Here is a 27,001-nt window from a genome sequence, read left to right on the forward strand (position 1 = left end):
CCGGCTGATTTTTGATTTATTTAGAGATGAGGTCTCATTGCCCAGGCGGGTCTCGAACCCGCGGGCTCAGGCAATCCACTCACCTCAGTCTCCCAAAGGCGCGGGATTACAGACTGAGCCACCGAGCCCGGCTTTGGAATAAGTTTTTAGCTTCTACAGCTCGTCGCTGTGACTTAATTAGACATAACATAAATATCTCATCGTTCTACATGATGTAATATATACCACTTTTAAAAAAACTATTAACCATTATATAGTAGTTTTCAAGTATGTAAATGATTATAAATAAGATATTTATGAAATTTATACAAAATTAAAATAATATATCTACCTTGAACATAAATTCTCGCCTGATGTTTATCCTTTCCTCTAATATTCTCAGCCTCACATTCATATATGCCTTCATCTTCTAGCTGAATATTGAATATCTTGAGGACAGCCCCAGAGGTGCTGATCTCAGCAGTGCTTGGCATTGGTTCTAGGACCTTCCGCCATCGGATATCAGGAACAGGACTTTAAATAGAAGGAACAACCGGTAAGGCCACAACACTTAAAAGACAAGTACCTTATAGACAAACAGTTATATCATTTATTGCCTGAAATTGTACAAAAATGAGTATGAAAAGTGTAACTATACTTACTTTCCAAGCGCAAAACACTCTAAAGTCACATTTTGGCCCATCAATGCATATATGTCCTTGAACTGAACTACGATATCAGCAGGATACGGTTTTGTTGTTCCTAATATTAAGAGAAACACAAACATCCACTAATTATTAAGCACAATAGTAGGTTCTTGATTTTTTTTAACATTCCAATTTCTATTGGAGGCCTTTTCTCTGCATGGGTACTGGTCATGTCACAATGGATAAATTTGTTTATACACAGTATAGTATAACTTCATCAAGAATTTCAATAATATGGGCTCATTCTGACAGCTGCATAAACCATCTGACTCAATTCTCTTAAAAAATTTAAGTCTTTAAATATCATCAAATATGTGTAAAACATTGTAATCAGTGCTGTGTGGGACTCAGGGAGGTAGAGAAAGAAGAAGGAAAAAGAGGAAGAGGAGGAGAGAGTGGCAAAGAAAGAGGCAGAGCAAGAAAAGAAGGAGAAAAGAAGAAAGAAGTGTCCACAGAGATGAAGGCAAAGTTGAAACAATGAAAGAGGGAGTATGAGAGGAAAAGAAGGAAAACATTTATTCAGACAACACTGCACTTATCATAAAGACACTTTATTTCATTCATTTATCATATCATTCCTGAAAGATGTATTAGTTCCTCAATCTTATAGGAAAAAAAAGAAGCTCAGAAAGATGAAAAATATTGTTTAGGATCACAACAAGAGTGTTTACCTAACACTGTATAATGCTAAAGGGAATAAATAAACTCACGTCAGTTACCTGAAAAATAAGCCAAAACAAAATAAGTCATCTGAAAGAGTGACTTCTGAGGAGGAAAATTAAAAGTATATAAAGGCTATAGGAATCTCAGGCAAAGATTGGACCAGTTTGGGTTTGAGGAAATAGCACATTGTGAACAAAGCTTCAGGAATGTGCAAGGAATTAAAAAAGGTCTAGGAACTCAAATGTTGAAGTATATGTAGTTGAAGATGAGCTTGACCCCACAATTGATAAGGACTGAAAACATGACATTATTAATAAACACTTTGAGAATAATGTCCTCAATGAACAACTACCAGTGGTACTTGGTAAGAGAAGCTATATGGATCTTACCTTTGGTTTGAGCGGAAGACTTTGTTGTCAGTTTTAAAGAATAGAGCACGGAGAGGAGAAATATAGAAGACATTCAGAGAACTATAGGATGCTATTATTAATTTAGACAAAACAGAGCATTAGCACTAAGGTTCAGTCACAGTGAAAACAGAAAGGAAACAACAGATACAAATTGTGTTTTGGAGGCAGAATCACCAGGATTGTTCCTTGAATCATTTCTTCTCAAGATTTAGATCTAAGGCTCAACTCCTCAGAGGTACTTGGGAAGCTTGTTAAACTTGCAAATTCCTGGGTAACATCGTAGGCCTCCTAAATCAGTATCTTTAAGTCCCTAATTTTCCCCAATGCTTCTCAGGAATTTACCGATTAAGAACCACTGTGATAGCCTTCCTGAAGATGAGGAGAAGGGAGGAGTTGATGATAAAAAAAATACTACCTTGAGTTAGTAGAAATCAAATAATATAAATGAGCTGAAGAACACCAGAAAAGGAGGAGGTTTTGTGGAGAGATAACAGGTGTATTCAGAACACTTTGAGGTTAACATCCTTGAGAATCTGGTAGGAATATAGGTAGAATTAAGATCTAAAATAAAAGTTTTGGAAATGCAAATTTGAAGTCACCTGCATAGGGCTAATGTTGAAAATGCATAAGTGGATGACAATATCTAGGAAAAGATTAAAGAAAAGTATAAGAATAATGAATATCTGGTAAAGAATACTAGAATTTGTCAGAGGGACAGACAGCAGATGAGGAATCAGGAAAATAAGTTAAGAAGGGAAAGTTAATAAGAGGCACAAGAGCCACATCAAAGTTCAAACAATAAGGAATGAAAAATGTCCTTTGGATTTAGCAAACAGGAAGTCATGATTTTTCAAGATTGTTTGCATTGAATACAAAGGAATATTCAGAGAGAATGAGGTGAAGTAAAGTTTGAAGATTCAGAAAAGAAAATAAATAAGTGATGTAGTGAAGTGTCTAATTGAATCAAACGAGACTAGAGCAACTAAAGAAATTAGCTGGAGCAGGGGGAGAAATATTTCTTCCACTGTGACAGAAAGTAAGAAAATAAATAGAAGTGCTAAAATGCAAATGTATTTCTGGGAGATAGAAGGAAAGAAAAATCAAGGAAATTTTTCATGGTGGCTTCTGTTCACTCTGTGGAAGTGAGAGTATTTTCTAAGACTAAGGAGATAAAAATGAGTGAGAAAGTCAACAACCCTTACTGAATACCAATTATGTGAGTGTTGCCTTGCAGAGAGAAGTAAAAATAAAATATCAGTTGTACTATGGCATTTTCCCCATTGTTTCATTGGGGTAAAGGCAGGATCCAAACATAAATCTGAAGCTGATATTCTCTTGAAAGCTTGAACTCACTTATATTAAGGTGGCAGAAGGACTGAAAGGTAATGTGAAATGAGCAACTATATGGTAATCTGATCTCTTAGGCAGCAGTGCATTTTTTTATCTATCTATCTATCTATCATCTATTTATTTATTCATTTATGTATTTTTGGTTACATAAATATTTTTATTTTCCAAAACAAAAATAAGTTATTGAGAAGGTTATCCTTGTTTTACATTTATGAGCAGTACATTTTTAAAAGGGAGGGAGTTCAATCAGACCCTGGGGAAAGGCCAATCAGTATGTCAGTGGTCATCCAACATGGCACCACAATAGTAATAGCGCCCTATGCTAATCATGTAGAGTAAAACAGACAATGTACTGACTTATTTGTCTCATGTAAATCAATCCTTTAAAATGTCAAAATAATCAAACTGACATTTTACTAATTCTGTAATCCCTATGATTTGTTTCGATCTAATAATTATTTGGTTTCTTCATGAATTTACCAAGAAGTAGAAGTGGCCATAAATCAAAGAGCAGATTCCAGTGATTCCCATTGTAACCAATATACTAGAACTTGACTAATGACTCAGTACCCTGTGGATTTCCTGAACTAGAGGCAACTAACCTGAACTCAAGCTACTTTGGATGATTTTATTAGATGAATCTCCCCAACCCAAAAAGCTAAGGACAAAGTCTTTTGTTCCCCCTTCAAAATTCATATCCTCTATATTTTCCTTCCTGAGAAGCCAGTGAGTCTTCCCACTGGATGTTTCTTATTATTATAAGTAGACCATGAATAGAGTGTAACAAATAAAATACTTTTTATTTTATTTGTATATATAGAAAACAGAGTGTAACATAAAATACTTACGTTCAGGTATGGGAATGAGTGGGATAAATTTGCTGAATACACTCTTTGTAATAGAAGGACTGGATACAAAGCAGGAATAATTGCCTTTGTCGGAAGACTCAACATTTGCAATGTAGAGATTGCCATTTGTCTGAGACACAAATCTTCGTTTATCCATTGTGATAAATACAGGAAATTCATTTAGAAGCCAGCGGTAGCTAAGATCATCTAGGAAAAAATATTATCTACTTAATATTAAGATATTCTCCAAAAGCTATCACATAATCTAATAGAAGCTAATAACAAGCTATCACATCATCTAAAGAGACTACTGTAGATTAAACATTGGAAGAAAGTCAAAACAGTACAGATTTTCAAATAGCTACCGTATTTTGCATGAATATAAGCATGGTGCTAAACAAATTATATATGTTTATCAACTATTAATATTTTTACTTTCATTTCATTTATGGGCTAAGTGAAACTCAAAGAGGTTACATAACTTGCTTAGAATTTCACAACTAGTAAGAAGAATTGAGAGCATGAATCCAGGTCTGATAACTCCAAAGCCCGTGATTGATCTTTCCTACTGCATTTTTTAAATAAAATCAAGATGACTTACCATAATGTAACTTTTTCTCTTTTTCTTTTGGGTATACCTCTTTTAAGTTACATATTTGGAAATGAGCTTATATAACCTGTTGTGGTCACATTAAAAAATAAAACAGGAACAGAAACAGTAAAAAGTAAAACAGAAACAATAAGAAGCATGTCACTGATTCTCCTATTAGGAAATGTCTCATAGGGTAACTCTTAGCCACAGTAAATTCCTTTGGCTAAACACACTAAGTAGTTAAACAAAAATGGAATTTCCTCTCTAATTTGCTGCTTTTCCTATAGTTTTCTATTCCTATCTCTCCCCCCTGCTTTGATGAATGACTCCCAGTAGACACTCAACAAATACACAAGCTGAAACTGGACAAAGCATCCATCTAGGTCACAGAATTACATTATTTTAAAACTTCTTAACCACATGAAGGTAACTGCTACTAGGAAGCATATAAGTGGGAATCTCTCTAGGTCAGCTTCCATAGGACTTTAGACGTACAATGGTGGAAAGCCAAGTTCTCACAGCAACCCGACTTCTTTTAAGGATGAAATAATCATGAAAAACCACCATTTTTCTTTAAGGAACTCAATGTGGCTGGTAAAACTGCCAAAGAAAGTGTGAAGGAGCAACAACTATGGGCAACTAAAAGAAATGCACATTATATAATCTCTGTGTGATAGGAGATCATAATCTAGGCATGATATTTTGTTTAGCTACATGATTTTCTCCGGCAATATACAACATCAAGAAAGATAGTAAAGATGTTTATATTATTTTGATTTTCAATTTTGATGTTTTAGAACAGTATATGTTCATTGTTAAAAAATAAAAAATACAAATAGTGATAAAATGAAGAAAAAAATGAAACAATCATATTCAGCCTCACACTCAGAGTTATTAACATTTCTCTTTGTAGACGTTTATATCTGTAAATGATTGAATTATTTTCATTTGTAATATTTATGCTGATTTAGGGTCATAGAAGAATTAGGATAGAAAGGAATTTAGGGGGCTGCTTAAATTTCTGAAGTGAAGGCTTCCTGAGATCAGGAAGGAAATATCATATAAAGAAAGAAGTGTCATGTAGTCTTCCAACCAACCTAATTGAATTCTTTTGATTCTGAAATAATTTTTTCTACTCTTAGTTTAAATGAAAATCAATATTTTGCAGTTATTTCTGGTAACAAATACCCGCCCTCCAGAAAAACCCCCCGAAAAGTCAAAAAATGTGTACATTTCCCTACAATAAAGGGAATTTTGTAGCCCATACAATGTTTTAACGACACCACACACAAAGTGCATTCAGAATAGTCTGAATCCTCAGCGACTGTGTAAATATAAAGAATAGATTTTAATTCTGTATGACTTTTATCAAGCAAATTAGTCACTCAGTTACTCAATTTCTCTAAAATGCAGCACATTTTTCGGTGCTCCATTTTTAAGAGACAAGCAAAGAGGAACAAAATAAGTGTGATGCCGAATCTTGTAAAGGATAAAAGTAAGTCAAAGAAGGTATTGCGGTGATGTTGTATGAACATAAGTCTTGGACTATAGAGCAAATGGTCTGACTGCTTTAGTGCCCCATGAAAATTCTCTAATTGATTTTCTTTACAAAAACTGAGTATCTTCTATGTGCTGCAAAATAGATCATGCCTTAATTTGACTTGTAACATAATTAATCTTAATCTATCTGACAAATTTTAGCCTACTGATAAGGTCATTCACTTGGACGAAACAATAATAATTGCAGTATGTTAGAAGCAATGGACTCTCATTACAACAAAGGTAGTAATTGCCATTTTTAAGTAGAGGATCCAACGCCTAGTTACATAAAATGACTTGCCTAAGGTCATACAGCAATAGGAAGAGGCAGAACTCATGTTCCAACTACCTTCTTCATTGCCCACCACCAAATTAAGCTGAAACTGGACTGGAGTGATAACTACTGCGCCTCTCAGACTTAAGGATGAGAATTAATTTTATCAATCAAGAACTAAGCCCTGATCCAGTTCTCTCAGTGACTCAAATGATTATCTTAGTGATTTTCCTAGCCCCAAGCAGATAAGAAAATCAACCATCTTTGAAAAGGTCATCATCTGTTTTCCAACTAGCACTGTAGACAGGATGAAATAATGAATTACTATAAAATTAATTCTTCAGAAAAAGTAACTGCCAGCACATGTTTAAGAAGTGCTGCTTTTTCCATTGCCAGACCATCTCTGCCATTGCCTTCCTAAACTCAGGTGTGTCCATGTGCTCTTTGAGCTATGGCTGTCCTCATGCTTTCTAGCTTTGTCACCCTCCCCTACCTTGGGGAGGTAAGTCTCCTCTTTCTTTCTGTCTCTCTGATTTGCTTTCTAAATAAACTATATTTTCTAATCTAAAATATTAATTAATTAATTAAAATTAAAAAGAAGTGCTGTTTTTCCTAACAGATATATGAGACTTCCCTTTTACCCCAAGAGAGTCTGGACCACGCATATTACAGGAGAAATTGTTTTTGGCCAACTACAGTGCATTTGGCTGATATGATTGTGTTGCTTTCAGTTACATCACTTATCTAACCTTGCTAAATAATGTATCTTTCTCCTTGAAATACATTTGAAGTACTTAAGAGTGCCCTGGAGGAATACCTTGCAAATGTCTTAGGTGGTTTTTCATGCCTTTTTCAACAAAACAGAATGTACCTATACCAATGAAATCACTATAACTTCTGATGAGTGCTTTCACACAGTATGCTATAAATTAAATATGTTTCAAAAGAAATGCATACCAAATCTTATTGTGAGCTAATGCGTTCCCTACTGTGCTTTTTGTCTATTTTTGTGCTGACCTTTTTTAGTCTGTTGAGATTCATTCAGGATCATCTTCAATATCCCAGAAGTTATTTTTCTTAAGCATACGCCTATTTGCTTAGCCATTTTTATATGTCTGAATTACACCAGGCATTTTGTATTTTGTCAATAGTGTCCACATTTCAAATGGTGGACTTTTTTTTTTCTCCATTCTCTCTCTTGCAATATACAAAGACTTATTTATATTGTGTGAGACATGGTAAGTCAATATTTGATGGTTACATTGAAAGAAAATTAACTGGAAAAAGCTTTATGTTTTTATTTTTGAGAGTCTATGAGTTTAAAAGTCTTATGCATTTATGAACTATTTACTGCAATATCATAAAATCTAAGCATGTAAGTTTACCATTTCATGAAACTTAACCCCTACACTCAATTTAACAAAAAAACTTGTTTACTCTTGCATTCTCTGTTTTTTCATTCCCAGATATATCTTGAGCATTTACTCAGTGTTACATATGAGGCAATTAATTGTATATCAAATGTTGTAAATTGAGTAAACATTTATAGTAAAATGCACATGTGCTATTGCTCTTGATAAATACATAAAGTAGTTCAAATCAGACAGTAGTGCAATTCCTCTTTGCAAGGAATTGTAGAACATCAAAATCCAGAGAAAAATATATTAGATTGTGAAAGATGATGCTTGCTTCTGGATCTTTTTTGTATGCATAAATGAGGGAGATATCTCTAGTAATCCTGAGTCAAAAATCTTTAGTGTAGTGAGATGTAATAAATAATAATAATGTATACAAGATAATAGTTGACACTAGGTATATTTTATTTATTTTAATAATTATTGAAATTATGTATCCATTTTACCATTTTCAAGTACATTACTAAATTTAAAGTTCATAACAAGTTCTGTGAAATAGATGGCACAGGAATTATCATTCCTACACTTTTTTTTTTTGAGTCGGAGTCTCACTCTGTCACCCAGACTGGAGTGCAGTGGCCGCTCCCGGCCACCGCAGCCTCGACCTGCTGGGCTCCGGCGATCCTTCCGCCTCAGCCTTCCAAGTAGCTGGAATTACAGGTGCGCGCTACCACGCCCAGCTAATTTTTTGATTTAGTGTAGAGATGAGGTCTCGCCAAGTTGCCCGGGCGGGTCTCGAACCCGTGGGCTCAGGCAATCCACTCACCTCAGCATCCCAAAGCGTGGGATTACAGGCTGAATCACCGAGCCCGGCTCATCCCCACACTTTAAACGAGGAAATCCAAATGTAGATATGCCTAAGTTTACTCAACATAATAAGGACTGAATCCCAGATCACCAACTATAGCAATAGGACTTGATGATGACAAATAACTGTGCATTCTTAGACATTCAGAACTCCAAGACAGATTCCTTCGCATCTTCAATCCAATGAAGTTCTAAGTCATAAATCATAAAACCTTAAATTAACTTCATTAAGGAGGGAGGAGGATTTATGGCAGAAAGGTAGTAAAACAGTACACAAACATACACACACACACACACACACACACACACACACACACACACACACACACACACACACACCACCATTATGGTTTTGAAGCTAATGCCTGTTCTTATATTGGTTGAAGGTGGCATTTCTAATATTCAAAGGTATCATAAACTATGATGACATAAACTGACAGAGGAGATGAAGAGCTATTCCACTTATATTCCATGATTAATGATGTTTCTTGGACTTACTGAAAACTAACTTAGTTTTAGTTTTGTGTTTTCCATGTAAACATAGGTATCTTTGTTGAGATGAAGAGGTAGTTAACTCTTTGGCTTAATGGTTTTAAGCTTTTACCAACCTTTTTTTCTGGCCCGTGAAATTCTTTACACAGCACCATGCTAAGATGTTGCAGAGATGAAAGCAAGACTCATGTTAGATAAATCTCAGAGCCTGTTCTTTGTATCCTTTCTTTCCCCTTTCTATCTATTCTAATTCCCCAGGTAAACACATCACAAATGGATATCCCTAGGTAAGATGTCACCCATAAGCTTCACATACATATAGAGCTGCCAACTTGACTTCTCTTTGGAAGTTTAACAGATAGTTCACATTTAACATGTCTACACCTCTTCCTTCCGCTAAAGTATCGCCAACTTCACTCCAGGAGCTCATGTCAAAAACTTTGATGCCACCCTTGATTTTCTATTTCTCTTATAATAGCCAACCAGCAAGTCTTTTTGGCCCGTCCTTCAAAATATATTTAGAATTTAACAAAAATGCATCTAGAGATATATAGAATTTAATATATTCTATTTACCTAGCCTCTATCTGAGTTTATCTTCCCACCTACACTGCCACCACTTTGTTCGTCACACACTACCTAGAATCTTGCTATTCTCCTAACTGACCTCCTGTTTCTACCTTAGTTCTCCCCAGGTCCTTTCTTAAAACAGGAGCCAGAATTCTCTTTTCATAACTTAAGTCATGTCATGTGGCCCCATGGCTCAAAGCCCTCCAGCGTAAATTTCACTCAAAGTAAAAGCCAAAGTAATTGCTATAAATTATAAAGTCCTCCAGAACACAGCACTTGTAGTTTTCTTGTTTCATTTCTTACTGCCCTCTATCTTATTCACTCTATGGCAACCTCCCTGGCATCTTTGGTCTTCCATAGTCCCATGTCAGCCTGGAATGACCTTTTCTCAGATACTCATATTGTTAGGTCCTTCATTTTCCTCAGGTCTTTATTCAACACTTCCTGCTCAAGTGATGCCTTTCTAAAAGTTCAGTCATCTGCTTAACATTTACTCTCCTCCGATCCATGCATTATTTTTTCTCCCTAGCACTTATCTGTCAATATCTAACATGCCATATATGAACTATTTAGCTTACTTCTTGTGTGTTTCTCCCATTAGAAGGTCTCTGAGGGCTGGTAACTTTTCCTGCTCCACTGGGCTATTTCTATGGCATAAATAGTGCCTGGCACACAAAAGTGCTCACAAGAGATTTGCTGAGTCGATGAATCATGAAGCCCATCCAGTACCAAATGTGGTCAAATGTAGTCATTGGCTATTTAAGGTCATTACTTTGTATCTAGGAAACATTATGTAAATGAGAAGTTTTCTTCCCTATAGTTTGAACAGTTTCTCAAGAAAAAGACTTCTCTCAGCATTTGTTACAGCTTTTGAATTTCATATGTTCCTCCTCTATTTATCAAGTAATCCCCTTTCTTCTATTATGGAGAAAATTACCAATATTTTATATATAAACAACTAGAAAAAATATATAATATACTTTTTAATGGGATATATATGTATATATAATTTTGTGTGAAATACGTGTGTGTATATATTCACACACATCAGATTGAAGTATTCCACACAAAATCATTTATAAAAGCCTGTTATGTTTCATTCTATATAGGGATGTTTAAAATCAAATTTATGATATAATATTAGAACTATAATAATACAAAACATCATTTTTATTGTGAAAAATATTATCATATATTATATCAAAGAGATACTTGGTCAATAAAGCAAGTGAAAATTGAAGGAAATATATGAAGTATTTATCTTTTAATCGGCACTTTGGTGGCTTTCATCTTTGCCTTCTCAATTCAGAAAACATATCTTCAAATTGAATCTTATGACAGATGACACTAAATTTAGCCCTTCTTTTGAAGTGGATGATTATTCTTGTAGATCGGTGCAACTACAGAGATCAATAATTTAGTGTGCCTTTATCTATTTCTTGTTTTTAGTTACAGTTCATAGTGTTTTGTAGTTGTTAAATTGTTAAGAAAATGATTGATTATGTAGCATTCCTTGATACTGTTTTTATTTCAGGAATAATATCTAGAAAATCTAGTACTAAGACCTTTAATGATGACATAATCAAACATACATATGTTTATAAACTGAAATGATCAGAGATGCTTGGGATTATGGCCAAGTGACTAATGAGCCAGAAATGAAGTATTTATATCCACTAGTAAGTAATGCATTACAAGGTTATGCAAATGTTAAGTCTCATTTAATTAATGAAATCATAATTATTAAGTTAATACAGTAATTAATAATGACCACTATTACTAGAAAATGGAAACTTGCCAATTTTATTTCATAAGTGCTTACAGACACAGAGGAACTAAGTGTACCTGGAAAATGATATGGAGGGTCACAGAGAAGCACCATTCCTTTCCCTTCTTTCACTCTGACCTCAGGACGTTCCTCAGGTGGAAAAGGATCGAGATCTAGTTACAAAAGAAAAATAGGGAAACATTCACTCTCTGGGCAACCAGAAAAGGGACACACATTAAATTTTACCTTTCAACAACTAACTCGCTTTTCAGAGAGCTGGTTTGGTGAAGCCTATGAAAGTCAGCTCCTCGTTTTTAAATGCTAGAATTTGTACATATTATCGACAAATTCTGTGAAGAGCTCAAAGCCTACAGATATCAGTAGCAGCCTGCATAAGAATTCTGACAATCCTGAAAATTACAAATATCTAAAGAATTTTGTTTCACACTTAGGCAGAATCTCAGTAAGGGTCCCTGGAAATATAATGAGGTCAAGATCTATCAAAGAAATTTAGGTGGAGAGACTTAGAGGAACAGATTCATTTGAAGGAAAAGGTAGGACCCTATGTGGGGAATATGAAAGTGACCAATCTTTCATTCCTTTTCAAATTCTGGGCTTGCCTCCATTCTAATTTCTTTTACTCTTTCCTATGTATTCGGAATGCACACATTTTGCTTGATTCTTTGATATTTTTTTGATTATTTTGTTTTATTGATATTCATTTTCCTTCAGTCCTGCCTCTCCTCCTGTTCCTTATTTGTGATTAGTACCCAAATTATACATCCAATTTTTACTTATCTCAATATACTATTGTGTATGTCTGGAAAAAAGACAACCATTCTAATTATTACCTTTTTTGCAGAGGACCCTTCAAACCTACATCTCTAGTCCTGGTATTTCACTGAAATGCCATCGCTATCCTCAATCGCTTACTTGACATTTCAACTTGGATAATTTAATGTCGCCATAGTCTCTGCATGTGAAACAACCATTTCAATGTTTCCTTCCATCCTTGAAATTGGTTTTTCTTGCTCCCATTCCATTTTTAATGAGAGGAAAATGTTTTTGATCTTTGACTGTCTTACCTTGAAAAAAAATATTTAAGCTCTTCTTTCCTTCAGTGCAATACGACCTGTTAGTTCTTTCCTCATGATTAGTGTATGTTATTTACATATCTATTTTCATCACACAAGTTTAATCTTCCCGCTCTTCCTGACCCTTTCTCATTTCTTCCTGGCAATCACTATATGTAGACTTCTTAAAACATCATTTTCATCCTACACTCCATTTTACAAAAGATTTAAATGCTGACCTATAAAACCACATACTGAAGATTACCTGGTCCAAATCATTTCCAATGTTCAATTTCTTTTAGTTTAATTTTTAGTTTAATACAGTATTTCTCAACATGTTTTTCATTATTGGCTCTGATAAAAATGAAATTATCATTTAATTTAAATATAAAATAAACAATTCAGTTTAAATATAATTTAATTTATTCTTACCATGAGAGATTAAATATTAAGGAATAAGATATTGTCAGGTAGGGTTGGGCTTTGAAGAGCCAAAAGTCATTATGTTGTAATATCTAAGAAGCTTTCTTCTCCAAAGAAGTTTTTTTATCCCTTTGAGGTGATATTACTCCTGCTGAGAATACATGGCTTAGCAACTACCATTGGTTCTAGATTTTAAAGAGTCATTCATGGTCCTCACACCATAGTCTTTGAGTATTTTACATTATCTTTCACTATTTGAAGTGCATTCATAATATCCCTCATGACATTTTGCTCTCCTCACCACACAATTAAATTCCACTTGTCATGCAAGACCCACCTCATCTATGATGCCTTCCTCTCACTATCCTCTCTTCTTGATGTCTCTTTTTGATGAACTCTTACGTAGCATTTATTAATATCTATATTAAAGATCATAGCAGAATTCTTATAATTTAATGTAAAACTTTCACACAGGTATGACTTGACTCATCGACAATGATCTGTAACCTGTGTGTGGGGAGTAACTGTGTCTTCTTTAACATCTCACACTTTAATTATTCAGCACTTTTGTTGGAACAGTGAGGCAAGACTCTCCATTTTCATTGGGAGAAGTAAGCAGCAAAATTTTAATAGAAGGAAAAAATCAAGAGTTGACCTCATAGAATTATATTTCTGGTTTATGAGATGTTAATCAATAATTAAAACACATCTAATTTTTACTTCACCTAAATAGACTTGCCCTTTTTTCAAAGTTATAGTTACTTACATCCAAAGCTCAGGGTTGCTTCAGTGCTTCTGACCATCCCGTAGTTATTTGATGCTAAACAGTAGTATATTCCAGCATCCTTCTGTTTGTCAGGGTTGTTGATAACAAGGTTGCCTCCTACCATACTATATCGATCACTTGTCAGATCAACATCCCCATTATTCATTCTCCATCTATGTGGAAAAGATATAAACGTTCTATCAAAGATCATGAGACCTGGAAACTGTACTTGGATTTGGTTATAGCGCTATGTGAAGTCAGATAATCAAGAATATGATTCAGGGTAGTATTTCTTCATACACTATAATTCTTAGTTTCTGGAACCATGATTTATAACTTAGCTCAAGTAGAGACGGAGAAATGTCTAAGTGCATGACATATCTATTCTTTTTTCTGAGACATTTCAAGAGACATATATTTTGTTGAGTTTTGCTCCATAAATTGATTTTTTAGCAGATACACATGGCTTGTAATTGACAACCTTCTGTCAATTCATACATGCATGAATCTACTAGATAGAATCTACTAGATTCATACATGTAGATATATGTTGTATAAAATATTAAAAACTTTGTTCTACTAAAAATAAAATATAAAATATCAAGATCTGATTCTATATATCAAAGTAATATTTCAATAAAACCTAATTGAAATCAGAATTCTGCTCAGTAAATTGCATATTCTGACCACTAGAGGTCGATCACACAATTTGAAAATGATCAAATTCAGTTGGGTTTTTTATTCCAAACCACAAATAAGCGAGTAAATCCAGACTTTCCTCAGCCTAGAGTTAGTGGTTATTTGTGTCTTTTCTCATTATTCGGGGATTATTTTTTGTAAAGTGATTTTTTTTCCCTACCACATAATCTTATAACAATGTAGGTGAGACATGCTACAGACAATTAGACCATTAATCAAGGGGATTGTGTTATAAGTAATTTGTTTAGAAACAGGGATCTACCTTTTGTGATGGAATGATTAAAAGAATGCATGTGGGAAACAGTTCTCAGCTAAGATGATCACCTGCATAATTGTATAATCCTTCTCTGCTAGGGTTTAGCCTTTAAAGTTCCATGTCCATCAAATGTCATAAGACAAGAGATGTGATTAAGTAGGTCCAGTAGTGGTGTGTGGTTACATCACTCATTCCCTGGCATATTCTGTTTCGAGTAAGAATTGTACTGAGAAAACCTAACGATCTTAGAATATCTTGTATTAAATTAAAGTCACTGGAACATTTTTAGTTATAGTTTTTTACAGTACAGCAGGTAATTTCAAAAGCAAACATAGAAAACTGTGCTTTTGCATTTCAAAAACCTACTTGTTTTCAACTCAGTGAATAAATGCTCCCCTCCCCCAGCTGATATCATATTGTCCCTTCCTGAACATCCGATGTCAAGTTGCTTAGAGCTTGTTGAGGCAGTGAGTTTCCTCCTTGAGAAAGCTCCAATTGTTGGGATCTCCCACCCACTATATTTATTGCCTTAACTTCCTCCCCATGGATCTAAGTCTGCCTGTGTTAGCACTTAAGGGTTAAGTTTTGTGTATTTGGGTAAGGTCATTGGCCTATTTTCAGAAACATACACTACACTATTGTTGCAATCCCTTTTATACTGCGTTAAATACAGTATTTATTGTAGTGCTTGTTTCTTTGAAGGTGGGGTAAGATCATGAAAACCTCAAGACTGAGAAATGGGAGGTAAAGTTCCCTGTGGTACCTCTCATGATATTGCCGTGAATAACACATTATCACAGGACATGCTGTACATATAAAACTACTGTGTGAATGACAAATTGTATGGTTACCAAGGTTAGCATGGTTTGCTCTGAATATTAAACAATTTTTTAAAACTTTAAGTGTCCTTTTTTATCAAACTAGCTACATCATAAGCTAATTTTCTATCTTTCTTATTTTTTATTTTTATTTTTTGTTGTCAAATGCAGGCTGACTTCATAACAGGATTAAACACCCACCTGTCTTGTCCAACTTTCTATATTAACGTATGGATAGTCAAGCCAAACTAAAACTGGAAACTTCAGTGCTGGTACAACCTGTGAGAGGGAGTTGATGATGTATTCACCAAACAAAACTTTGCTTCTTACTGTCTCTGTCGGGTCGGGGAGTAGGGACAGCAAGGAGAGATATAGCCTTTTCCATGTTTCTAGAACATTATCTGACAGCAACTCCTTCTCTTTGTTGCCTCCATTCCAGCTTGGAGGCTGACTTGCTAAGGTCCCATTTACAACTGGCAAAAACAGAGTGTCACAGAATAAGCATCATTGAAATAACTTTTGAGATTCTATCTAGGTAGATAAATACTGAAAATATTACATTCTGCTTTGGATGTCAAAAGACTTGTATTTCAGTCCTGCATCTGTTACTTTACTAGCTCTTGAGCAAGCTGATTACTTAGGACTCAGCACCATCTCTTATAAAATTGTCTTGAATTAGATCTCCTCTACAATCCCTATTATTAAAGTATTCTACGTCCATGAGGAATGGGCTGTCATTATATATGACTTAAGGGTGGAAATAAGTCTAGTTCACCAAATATTTTCAGAACAAAAAGTACCTACTTGCAATGTACTGCCATGCATGAAATTGAAATAATAAAAATAATTTCAAAGGGCAGTGATTTTGTACCTAAATTTACATTTTATTTTCAGAATAATTTTTAATTATAGCCAGAGGCAAGAGAAAAAAAGTACAATTAGAATTAAATGGGGAGAGGGAGATATTCAACTTCCTATAACAATAAAAAGCTATTTTTCTATCCAAGAAAAAAAATCTACTATTAAAATTAACTTTGTTGAGTGACAACCTTCAATTAAGTCAAGTGACATTAACACACTAGAGTCCTCCATTGTCCCATCAATCACTTGCTTTGTCTTCATGGAACCATTTCACAGGTAAAATTAAAATCCATTGGCATTTTGTTAATTTTTGAATCTTAGTTTTTTCATCAGACTAGAAACTGTTCGTATACTTTTCTGAATCATATAAAGCAGAAAACTCATCGTTGCTTTTTATATAGTTGTTTTTGACAGCATATATATATATAACCCAGGCTTGGACAGTGGCTCAGGTCTGAAATCTCAGCACTTTGGGAGGATCACTTGAGACTGGAGTTTAAGACCAGCCTGGGCAACATAGCAAGACCTTCTCTTTATAAAAAGTTTAAAAGTAAAAATAGGCCAGGCATGGTGGTATGTGCATGTAACCCTAGCTACTTGGGAAGCTGTGGAAGGGAGACTGCTTGAGTCCAGGAGTTCAAGGCTGTGATGAGCCATGATCAAGCCACTGAACTCCAGTCTGAGCAACAAAGTGAGATCCTACTAAAACAAACAAACAACAAACAAACAAAAAACAAATGATATAGCCGAGAAAAACAGAAAGAGATATGTCTATATAGATTGTCCAATAGACAGATATACTTAAGAAATTTGCTGTGTTATCTGGAATATAGATTTGAGACTATCGGAAAAGATAGTGTTTTCTAGAGTTATCTATGTAAGACCATTATGTGTAATTAATATAGAAATTGATTCATATTTGTAAGTAAGTTATTCAGGCCCATGCATACAAAACCATTTTTTCCTCAAATCTGCATATTTAAATTATGCATGATTTCATATAACCATATGCATGTTTAAAAGCATGATTCCCCATTAGACAATTTGTAAATGGATAATATCAAATACCACTAGTATTATCTGCGCAAAAAACAGTAAGTAAATTATTTGCATATTTAAGAAAACCTACTATCTACTTGGGTATCGGATAACTTTTTTAAGGCAATATTTTTGTTAACGTCCATGGAACATAGAAAGCTTTATATTATAGTTTTACCACTGTAGGGTCACAGATGCTGATCTGTGATCATCAGTCTGACACTGAAAATAGCAGGAAGGTACATTACTTGTAAACTGGAAAAGGGCTGGCTCTTGCCCTACAGTTTAGTGAAACTTTTCCTTCTAGTGATTCCTCTGGATAAATAGTATTGATTGGTTGCTCTTCGAAAATTGGTCCAAATCCTTTGTCTTCTTCAGAAACTACAAGAAAAATAAAATTAATTTAAAATGTGTTATTTTACAAGTCAAAGAAAATTTGAAAACAGTGGGAAAAAATCAGGAAACAATCTATATTTTAATTCAAAACAAAGATATTTGCTTCCATAATCCTACTTCAGGAATTTCATTCAAAATTTGTCAGGTTTTTTCCTTCCATTTTTATCCATCTCCCAACATTTCTCCAAATGTACCCTGTGTTGCCAAGCTTAACTACTTATAGCCCCTCAGACAACTGTGCTTTCATGCCTGAGTCTTTGCATATTCTTTTCCTGTTTTCAGACCCACCATCCTTCTTTTCTCCTCCTAAAAAAATGTACATGGTCCTTTATGATGTAGCAATAAAGTTACTCTCAATAGGAAAACAAAACCTGTAACCTCCTGGCTTCCATTGTTTCTCTTTCGTGTTCCATAGCTCCCTGTATAGGTTATGGTACTTAACACACCTGGTACGATTCTTGACGCACCTTCTGTTCCGCTAGATTACAAACGCTTGAGAACAAGCAGCTATGTTTTCATTTCTTTACACCATTATCCTAGCTTGCTGTCTAGTTGTCTGAAAGACAATAGGAACTTAATTTTTGAACACGAGAATGAATTAATAGATGAGTTTCTAGATGGTCTGAGGCAATGAGTCTCTGTCCTGGGCTGGTTTTATTTTTTCTAAACATATGTATGTATATAGCACTGATACTCAACAATATCTAGAACAATCAATAAATGCATTACATGGATATGGGATCTGAGCAACTGGTTTAAAATATATCACAACATGGCTTTGTTGAAGCAATTGTTCTGACAGTCTATTCTCTCTGGGAAAGAAGAGTGACACCTCACAGCAGGATTAGGAAAAAAGCATCACTCATATGTCACCTACAGATCACAGTCAAGAGCCATATGCCCAAAATAAATTAATAATGATCTATGTGGCCAGGAAGGAGGAATATTCTTACACGAGGTCACTGGACTGTCTCTGACCAATCAAAGCCTTAAATTACTACTCTAGTTTATTTTTGAAGAGAGAGGTTTAGGTAAATGGCACACATTTTTGTCTTCCCTCTCTCTTTTATTTTTTTAGATTGGAAAATATAGTTTATTTAGAGAGAAAATGAGAGAGAGAGAGAGAGAGAGAGAGAGAGAGAGAGAGAGAGAGAGAGGAGATTCACCTCCTCAAGGTCTCAAGGTAAGGGAGGGGACCAAAGCTAGGAAATATGGTAGATATAGCTCAAAGAACCACATGGCACAGAGTTTAGCGAAACAATAGCCGACATTTAGTCTTCTCTAACATCAAACTCAAAGATGAGAGCTCTGTTCTAGTTTCATTTTGATCAGTTGCATTATGCCATTTAAATATTGCCTCAGTACCATTTATCAGTGCACTTTTGGTCAAATTATGTAATCTCACCAAGCCTCAATGCCATCCTTTTAAAAATGGGGTTAATAATAAAATCTAACTCATAAGATTATTGTCAGAATTATTTTGACACAATGCATTAATGACTCAGTGCAATTGACTTTTTAATCAGTACTTAATAAGTGGTGATTTTGTAAATATTCTCATGAATTTGCCAATCCTCTTAAAATTTAATTTATGTGTGTTATAGACATCAACTCTTAGACTAATTATGAAGCTTCTTAAAGCCAAAAGTCAAGTTTTATTCACTCTTGTAGCTCTTGTGCTATTAGTGTTGTGTTGTTTTGGGTATTCATTGTGTTTTTTGTGATACACATAGATGATTAATAAAATCTTTAAGTTGTTTCCCCTAGCATGAGACATTAATTTCTCTAAACTAACCCAAAATATTTCAAAAGGAGCTACATCATTCGTAGTTGACATTTGGCTGAAACTGACATTCAAGAATTTATAGACCTAAGTCACATTCCACAATCACCATCCCATTTCAGATAGCAGACATTGCTGGATAAGAATCAGAAGAACAGAGAGTAATCTCCACCATTATACTTTTCTAGCTGTCATTTTATGCAAGCCATATTTGGTCAACATGGCTTGTACATTTAGAAAAGAAAGGAATAGGACCACATGTGCCTATCACAACTATAAGTAACATCACATATACGAAATGTTCTTGGAAGCTCTTGCCAATGGTTTTGAAAGTCTTGCTCTGGGCTGTCTCTAGTTCCATATCTTTTTTCAGGTTATGAAAACCAAAAATGCAAATAATGCTTTCTTCTTCACTAATAATAATTTTACTGATGATGCCTGATATTTGGGGACTTTTCAGCACACCAAGGAAATAAGAGCACACCAAGGAAAAATGAGAAAAGAATCTCAAATCCCTGATGACTAGAGACTCATTTTGTATATAGGGTCTGGATTTTCTGATCTCTGAAAGAAATGACCTTGTGTTTATATATGATAAAAATCATATGATATTTTTCTTCTCACTTGGACAAATTCATAAGCTCTTCTTTGAGTTTCTCCCAATAGCACTTTTCTGACTAGAGCAATTTAGTGATATCTGTCAACTTAAAGATCCTGTTGTTTCTTCCCAGTTCACATAGAAATACTTAAACAGATAAGCAGAGAAGTGAACTTTTATCAATATATTTACATTTTCTTCTTAAAGGCAAGATGACTTTTATTCCGAATTCACTTCTTGATAAATGAATTTAGCATGAATTACTTCAACTAATTTTTAAAAATCTAAATACATAAATATTTTTAAAACTAAAAATAAATATTGCTTAGAGAAGTTTAAAGCTTGTAAATGCCTACTAAGTACATTGCATTTATGTGACAAACCTGATGATGACATTAATATTATTACCAATGGATAAGATCATAAGAATTAAGAATTAAGGAGACAGGAACATGTGCAATTATGCACATACTTTAAACAGAAGACCACAGATCTGCACTAGATAGGATTTTGAGTTTCTACTTCCTATAACAGTGCTAGCATGGTCCCCATGGGGGCTACAGTTTGATGCATTGTAGGTGTTAGTTGTCCTTAGTTCAATCAATGACTTGATGCTGACCTTGTTTACTACAATGAGTTTTTAGATACAATGCCAAAAGCATGATCCATGAAGGAAAAAACAAGGTATATTGGATTTTATTAAAATCAAAAACTTCTGCTCTGTGAAAGGTACTGTTAGGAGAATCTCAGGTCTTCAGTGTTAGGAATTTTCCTTTGGATCCTCCCAACTTGCGTTTCACAGCAGCACTTTGGAAAGATTTTAGCTAACTAAATATCTGTCTCATTTAATAATGGGGAGTCTAGTAGTGATTGCATATGACTTAAATTTGAACTCATCTCAAGAAATACAGTGTTGCATTAGTAAAAACCTAGTACATGATTGTATTTCCAGTGTAGAAATAAACAGTTCTGGCCTGTGTCTGCTTCAGCAGTGGCTTCTGTTAGTGCCATTATAAGAAGAGTCATAATTTAAAATTTTCAATTTAATTTATAATTTTATTGGCTTCCTTGAAAGAGCTACTTTTATCTCTTTGAAGTAAGGTGAGTTCAGAATTGCTTTATTTAAACTACTGCATGGTACTTCAAAACAATAAAGACAGGTTCACATAAACATATACTAGGTAGAGATTCATTCGATTTTCATTCTTTAATTAAATGTTCTTAAATATTTCTTTTGATATCTTTTGACTTTAAGGTATATACTTTTGAGATAAAAGTTGGCCAACTTTGAGGAAACTGAGACTATGTTTTCAAGTAGTTTCTTCATCTTGATAATATATGTATTTTTAAAATAAGCAGAGTTTTTCCTAGAAAAGTTACCAGCAATGGAAATTTCCATTGAAAATAATGGAATGTCACATACTAATGATGAGGCTCTACTTATTGGGATATACTGAGTCAATATATTTGAGGAATAAGCAATTTGGGAGTGAATTTTTATAGGCCAAACTGGATATTAGTATCTAATGTTATTTTTCTTCTCAATGACAGTAAGTTTTCACAAGTTACAGGTATATATTTTCTAATACTTCAGTTACATCTGAACTTTATAGGAATAGACAATGAAACCTTTAGAGGATGAAAAATAGAAGCTAATCTCCAATAAAATATTAAAGTTATTTTTCACATTGCACTTAAGATATAGTATGTCCCTTTGCCTATCTCCTAGAACAAAAATTAGAATAGGTCATATTTCACACCACATTAGTGTTTCTGTTAAGTATTGTTTCCTAACTACATGTAAATTGTTTTTCTAAAATTTCCAAGCCTGAACCAATTAATTCATTCCATTTGGTGGTTTAGAAATTACTGCATACATTTTGTCTTAGGAACATATTTTGGCCCTTGAAAGTAAAATTACTCAAAACAAACATTTATATTACACTCCCATGTTCAGCACGAACCTCTGAATATGGACCTCATAACCTCCCTCTCCAAAGACAGTACCTGAGCTCATTATCCTGTAGTTCAACTAGAGTGTCAAATACAGGGAAAAGAATATTGAAGGATAATATAATACAAGGATCAGTAAAGTATCCATCAATATAAGCAATATTATATTCTCAGTCTGCAGAAAATACCATCATCTGTTGGTCTTTCCTAGAGCCATGGAAACACTTAGATAACAACGTTTGGTGTTTTGAAAGTGTTATGGTGGTAAAAACACAGGAAACAAAAATCAGATATGGATTATGCTTTTAAAAAATTAAGATTGATTTTTAAATCCATTTTCTTTTCTTGCTAGATAGATTTTTCTTTTAAAAAGCACAAAGTTATAGATGACATCTCATGATATTGAAGATTTAACATTTCATATCACTCTTTCGATCTATTCTTAATGCAAACTCATTTATTTTCTACCATATAATGTTACTATCATAAATCTATTACAGAAGTAACTACAGTTCTTAAATTTGATCAAAATAGAAATAATGTATGAATATTTGCTGTCATATTTATATATGTGAATGACAGGCAAAAGTACTGCTTTTTCTTTCAGTACCATTTGAAGTTTCACCATTAATGTCAGTCAGTCGTATGATCTAAAATGGGATTACTTCAACCCTCACTATCTGGAGATGGTCCACTGTAGTCTTACTATTCATTTCTGAAAATTGAAAGTAAAATTATGATGTGTGCTTCAAAGTTATTTTTGTTCGTTTTATATTCATTCTGAGAAATATTCCATTTTTCATCTGCAATATGTCATCTCAGTCTATTAGTTATTAAACACATTTGCAGATTAAGTATGTTATAAGAAGAGGCTCAATAAAAATCTATTAGAAAAAAGTGATGGCAACAGAATTTGAAGAGTCTAATATTGAAATGTTTACAATATTTACAATATTACAATGATTATGGGGTGGGAGTGGTGTAAGTTCTCTTGAAATACAATAATATCTTTAAATTAAACAATATTTAACTTATCTTTAAGTATGCTTCTTCCAGGCAGTACAGCTTTCTATATTCACTGCTAACCACTCCCCGTTGACAAGAGCAAAACAATGCTTAGGCTTTTAATCTTCTGATACCTCAATCTTCTAGAGTCATGGGTAATAGGTAACACTGTAGTAATTTCCCATCACTAAAGATACAAAGCAATGAGTTGCTCTCAAAAACGTGCAGTTATTAAAAGGAAGAGTAGGGCCAAGTTAGCAGAGAGGTTAAATGAACGAAACTTTCCATTGCTTGGCTTTACCTTTTGAAGGAAAGCCTAGCACCTCTCTTGACAGCAGTTACTTTGACCTGTATTCCACCTCCAAAGCATCTAGACACTGTTTTATGTAACTGACTGGGCATCTTCTCACATCTACCTCATGTCTCACCATTTCCTAATTCAGAGGGTGCCAAAAAAAAAAAAGTATACACATTTTATGAAAGGAAAAAAAACTGCATTAAAATTGTAATACTCAATATATACTGATAACAAAAGATGCATATGTCACATTTGACTTCTATAATTACACATTGCTACTGTAATTCAATTCAACTTCAAAAAGTAATACATAGATAACATCTCTTAGAATGTGTATACGTTTTTTGGCTCCCTTGGTATATAGCATAATCTGACTGGTGAGCCTAATCTGAGACCCAACCTGTCTCAGGCCATCTCTAGCCTATTTTGATTGGGCTATGAGTGACCATAACGCAAAACAGGAAAACATCACTGAATGCTATAAAATATCAATCATATTTACAGATTTTAAAAAGTACTGAGAACAATACTTGGTAACAGATGTGAGTATAGTTTCTTAAGTATTCAGGAAACATTGATGCAAGTACTAGAATGATATGTGAAATTTATCTGCCCTACAGCTAAGCAATGAAGATAGCTTTTTCAGTATTACCTTGGATATTATAGAGCCAAACCATAACTCTAAATGGGCAAAGTTTAATTTATAGATCACTTTATATTCTAATACTTATAAAATAAATATTATACTTCTATTTTATTTCTTCCCTGCATATTTTTTCTCACTAAATTACATTTTAGGTTTTCATCTAGTGGGATGTTTCTTCCAAAAATCTCCTTGTTATTTAAAGGGTGATAGATACAAGACAAAAGAAATAGGCTCTTCACCTATAAGATGCTATGGCTATGCATGATACTTGGAACTGCAGCACTGCTCCCAGCCTGCCAAATAGGATCCCTGAGTGTTGCCATTGGATTAATGGTAAGTCATTGGTAGCATGGACAAGGCAGTTTTGGTTGAGAGTTGGTAGGAAAGCCCACTTGCAGTAGATTCAGAGGAGAATATAGCTTGAGGAAGTGAGAAGAACAAAGAGAGGCTATTTTTAAAAGTAATTTTGCTATAAAGAAGAAACAAATAGGATATTAGTCATAGATTGTATAGAGTGTAAGGACTTCAGAAGGATTATTATTGTTATTATTATTATTTTGAGTTGGAGACTGTTGCCCAGGCTGGAGTGTAGTGGCATGCACACGGTCACTGCAGCTTTGACCTGCTGGGCTCAGGTTATCCTTCTGCCTTAGCCTTTCAAGTAGCTGGAACTACAGGCATGCACCATCATATCTGGCTAATTTTTATTGACTTATTGTAGAGATGAGTTCTCACCAAGTTGCCCTGGCTGGTCTCAAACCTGTGGACTCAGGCAATCTCACCTTGGCCTCCCAAAGTGCTGGGATTGTAAGCGTGAGCCACACACCCAGCCTGGATTATGTTTTTAGTGACAAACATGACAGAATTTTTGCATGTTGATGGCAATAATCCAGAAAGGGAGAAACTGATAATGAGGACAGAGAGGAGACAACTGCTGTAGCAATTAATTTTAAAAGGCCAGATAAGATAGAACCTGGTGTACCTGGGTGGAACTTGGTATGGTGAGATCATCTAAGGCAGGAGGGTAGAGTAAATGTGCATAGACATAGGAGGTGAGCAGAGGTGGTAAAGTGAGCTTGTGGGGTTAACTTTTGGTTGTTTCCTAATTCTCTGAGCAATAGGAAGCAAAGTTATTTTGAAAGTAAGTATGGGCTTCGCAGCAACTTAGATGGACTTAGAGGCTATAATCCTGAGTGATCTATCACAGAAACAAAGAACCGAATATCACATGTTCTCACTCATAAGTAGACTGTGAACAACTATCATAATACTGTAAGAAAGGGATTGGCAGTAGTGGGAAATTGCCAGGCCGGCAGGAGAGGAGAACACACCTCATCAACAAGGGTACCTCCATAATGAACATTTGTATACCTATCCCTGAATTGTACTCCACATATTTAAAATAAGTAATTTTTCAAAAATAAAAAAAAAGAATGTAAATATGGGCAAGAAGTTGTTGAAGGTTTGAGGATAGAAGAGCCACTTTGACACGAGAGAAAATGAAAGTACTGGAGAAGTGTAGTGTGATTGCTGGGCCGTCCCGGCTGTCCACTTGAAGTTAGTAGTCATGAATATAATTGAACATAAATGAGTGTTTTTGTTTATTTTGGTGTGTGTGTGTGTGTGTGTGTGTGTGTGTGTGTTTTCCTTAGTGACTATCAGTAGGATGGCCAAATAAACTTGGACACATGTAGATATTTTATGGCTCTTCTCTCCTCAGGGAGTCACAATACTTTTTATTTAGGGTAATGCTGTAGGTGGAATTTTGTCCTCCCACCCCCCAAGAAAAGACATGTTGAAGTCCTAATTCCCAGTTCATTAGAATGTGACTTCATTTGGAAATAGAGTCTTTAACAAGGTATTAAAATTAAAATGAGGTCATTAGAAAGGTCCTAATTCGATATGACTAGTATCCTTATGAAAAGGGGAAATTTAAACACAGAGACAGACATACACAGAAGGAAGGTTATGTGATGAGACACAGGGTAAATGCCACGTGAACTTGAAATTATGCTACTACAAGCCAAGGAACATATGGGGCCACCAATAAGCTGAAAGAAGCAAGGAAGAAGCCTTCCTCTCCAGGTTTCAGAGTGAGCAGGGTTCTACTGACAACTTTGACTTTGGCTTGTGGTACTTTATTATGGTCGTCCTAGGAAACTAACACATATATTATACTTACTATATAAGTACTATAAATACGTATTACTTAAAGTTAATGATAAAAGATTAAACTTTAATGTACCAGTTTTTTCCTCATATTTATTTGACAATGAAGTCCTTTTTTAATGTAATTCCAACTAGCATCCTGCAGACCATTTCTTTTTTAATTCTTGGGAAAACATAGATCAAACACAGTCCATAATTCTCAGCCTCTATACTTTTATTTGTGTCACTTCCTCTATTTAGAATTATTTCTACTTTTAACATTTAAAATACTTCATTTCCCTTACCTGCTACCTCTATCATTAAATAAGTCACAATTCCTTAAATAATTTGTTTAAAATCACCCATCATAAATTTTCTTATAAAGTTGTAATCTACTCACTTTTCTTATTCCCTACTACATGATACAGCTCTCAAAGTCAAGGGACATACCTTACAGCTCTTTATACAGCTTACATACAATAAGTCCCAACCACAAGGTGGATACAGAAATGGCTGAGGTAGAATTCAGACTAAGAACTTCCCTCCCTTCAATCTTACAAGTGGAAGTTCTTCTCACCCAGCTGGCATGGATATCCTTGATTTGGTGTGCAAATTGTAGCACTGGCTGTTCAGCAATTCTTCCTTATTTTTCGTTCTCCTACTGTTACTCAGTGGTGGCTTTTATATGTTAATAGTATTGCTATGTTCACTGAGGAATTACTTTATCAGTCACTATGACTGAAGTTTTTTATTGCATTTCCTTTGTAGTCCTCACAGCAATAGATGCATGTTATTCTCAACCACCCAGTTTATGGCAGTCCTAGGAA

At 34.5% G+C, this 27,001-nt stretch overlaps 1 protein-coding gene across 5 annotated transcripts in view; it reads right to left on the reverse strand.

The window, feature by feature from the left end:
* Nucleotides 1–27,001, reverse strand: part of CNTN1 (contactin 1) — a 370,935-nt gene that overhangs the window by 131,647 nt on the left and 212,287 nt on the right. For all 5 annotated transcript variants that reach the window (XM_008065323.2, XM_008065329.2, XM_008065334.2 and 2 more), the window contains 6 exons: nucleotides 17,596–17,728; nucleotides 13,676–13,848; nucleotides 11,491–11,586; nucleotides 3,958–4,164; nucleotides 642–741; nucleotides 332–513 (listed from right to left, as the gene is read on the reverse strand). In XM_008065323.2, coding sequence (XP_008063514.1) covers nucleotides 332–513; nucleotides 642–741; nucleotides 3,958–4,164; nucleotides 11,491–11,586; nucleotides 13,676–13,848; nucleotides 17,596–17,728 — 891 coding nt within the window. The remainder of the gene's footprint in view (nucleotides 1–331; nucleotides 514–641; nucleotides 742–3,957; nucleotides 4,165–11,490; nucleotides 11,587–13,675; nucleotides 13,849–17,595; nucleotides 17,729–27,001) is intronic.

The sequence above is a fragment of the Carlito syrichta genome, unplaced genomic scaffold, assembly GCF_000164805.1.
Source record: "Carlito syrichta isolate Samal-C Ts95f unplaced genomic scaffold, Tarsius_syrichta-2.0.1 Scaffold103341, whole genome shotgun sequence".
NCBI lineage: Eukaryota > Metazoa > Chordata > Mammalia > Primates > Tarsiidae > Carlito > Carlito syrichta.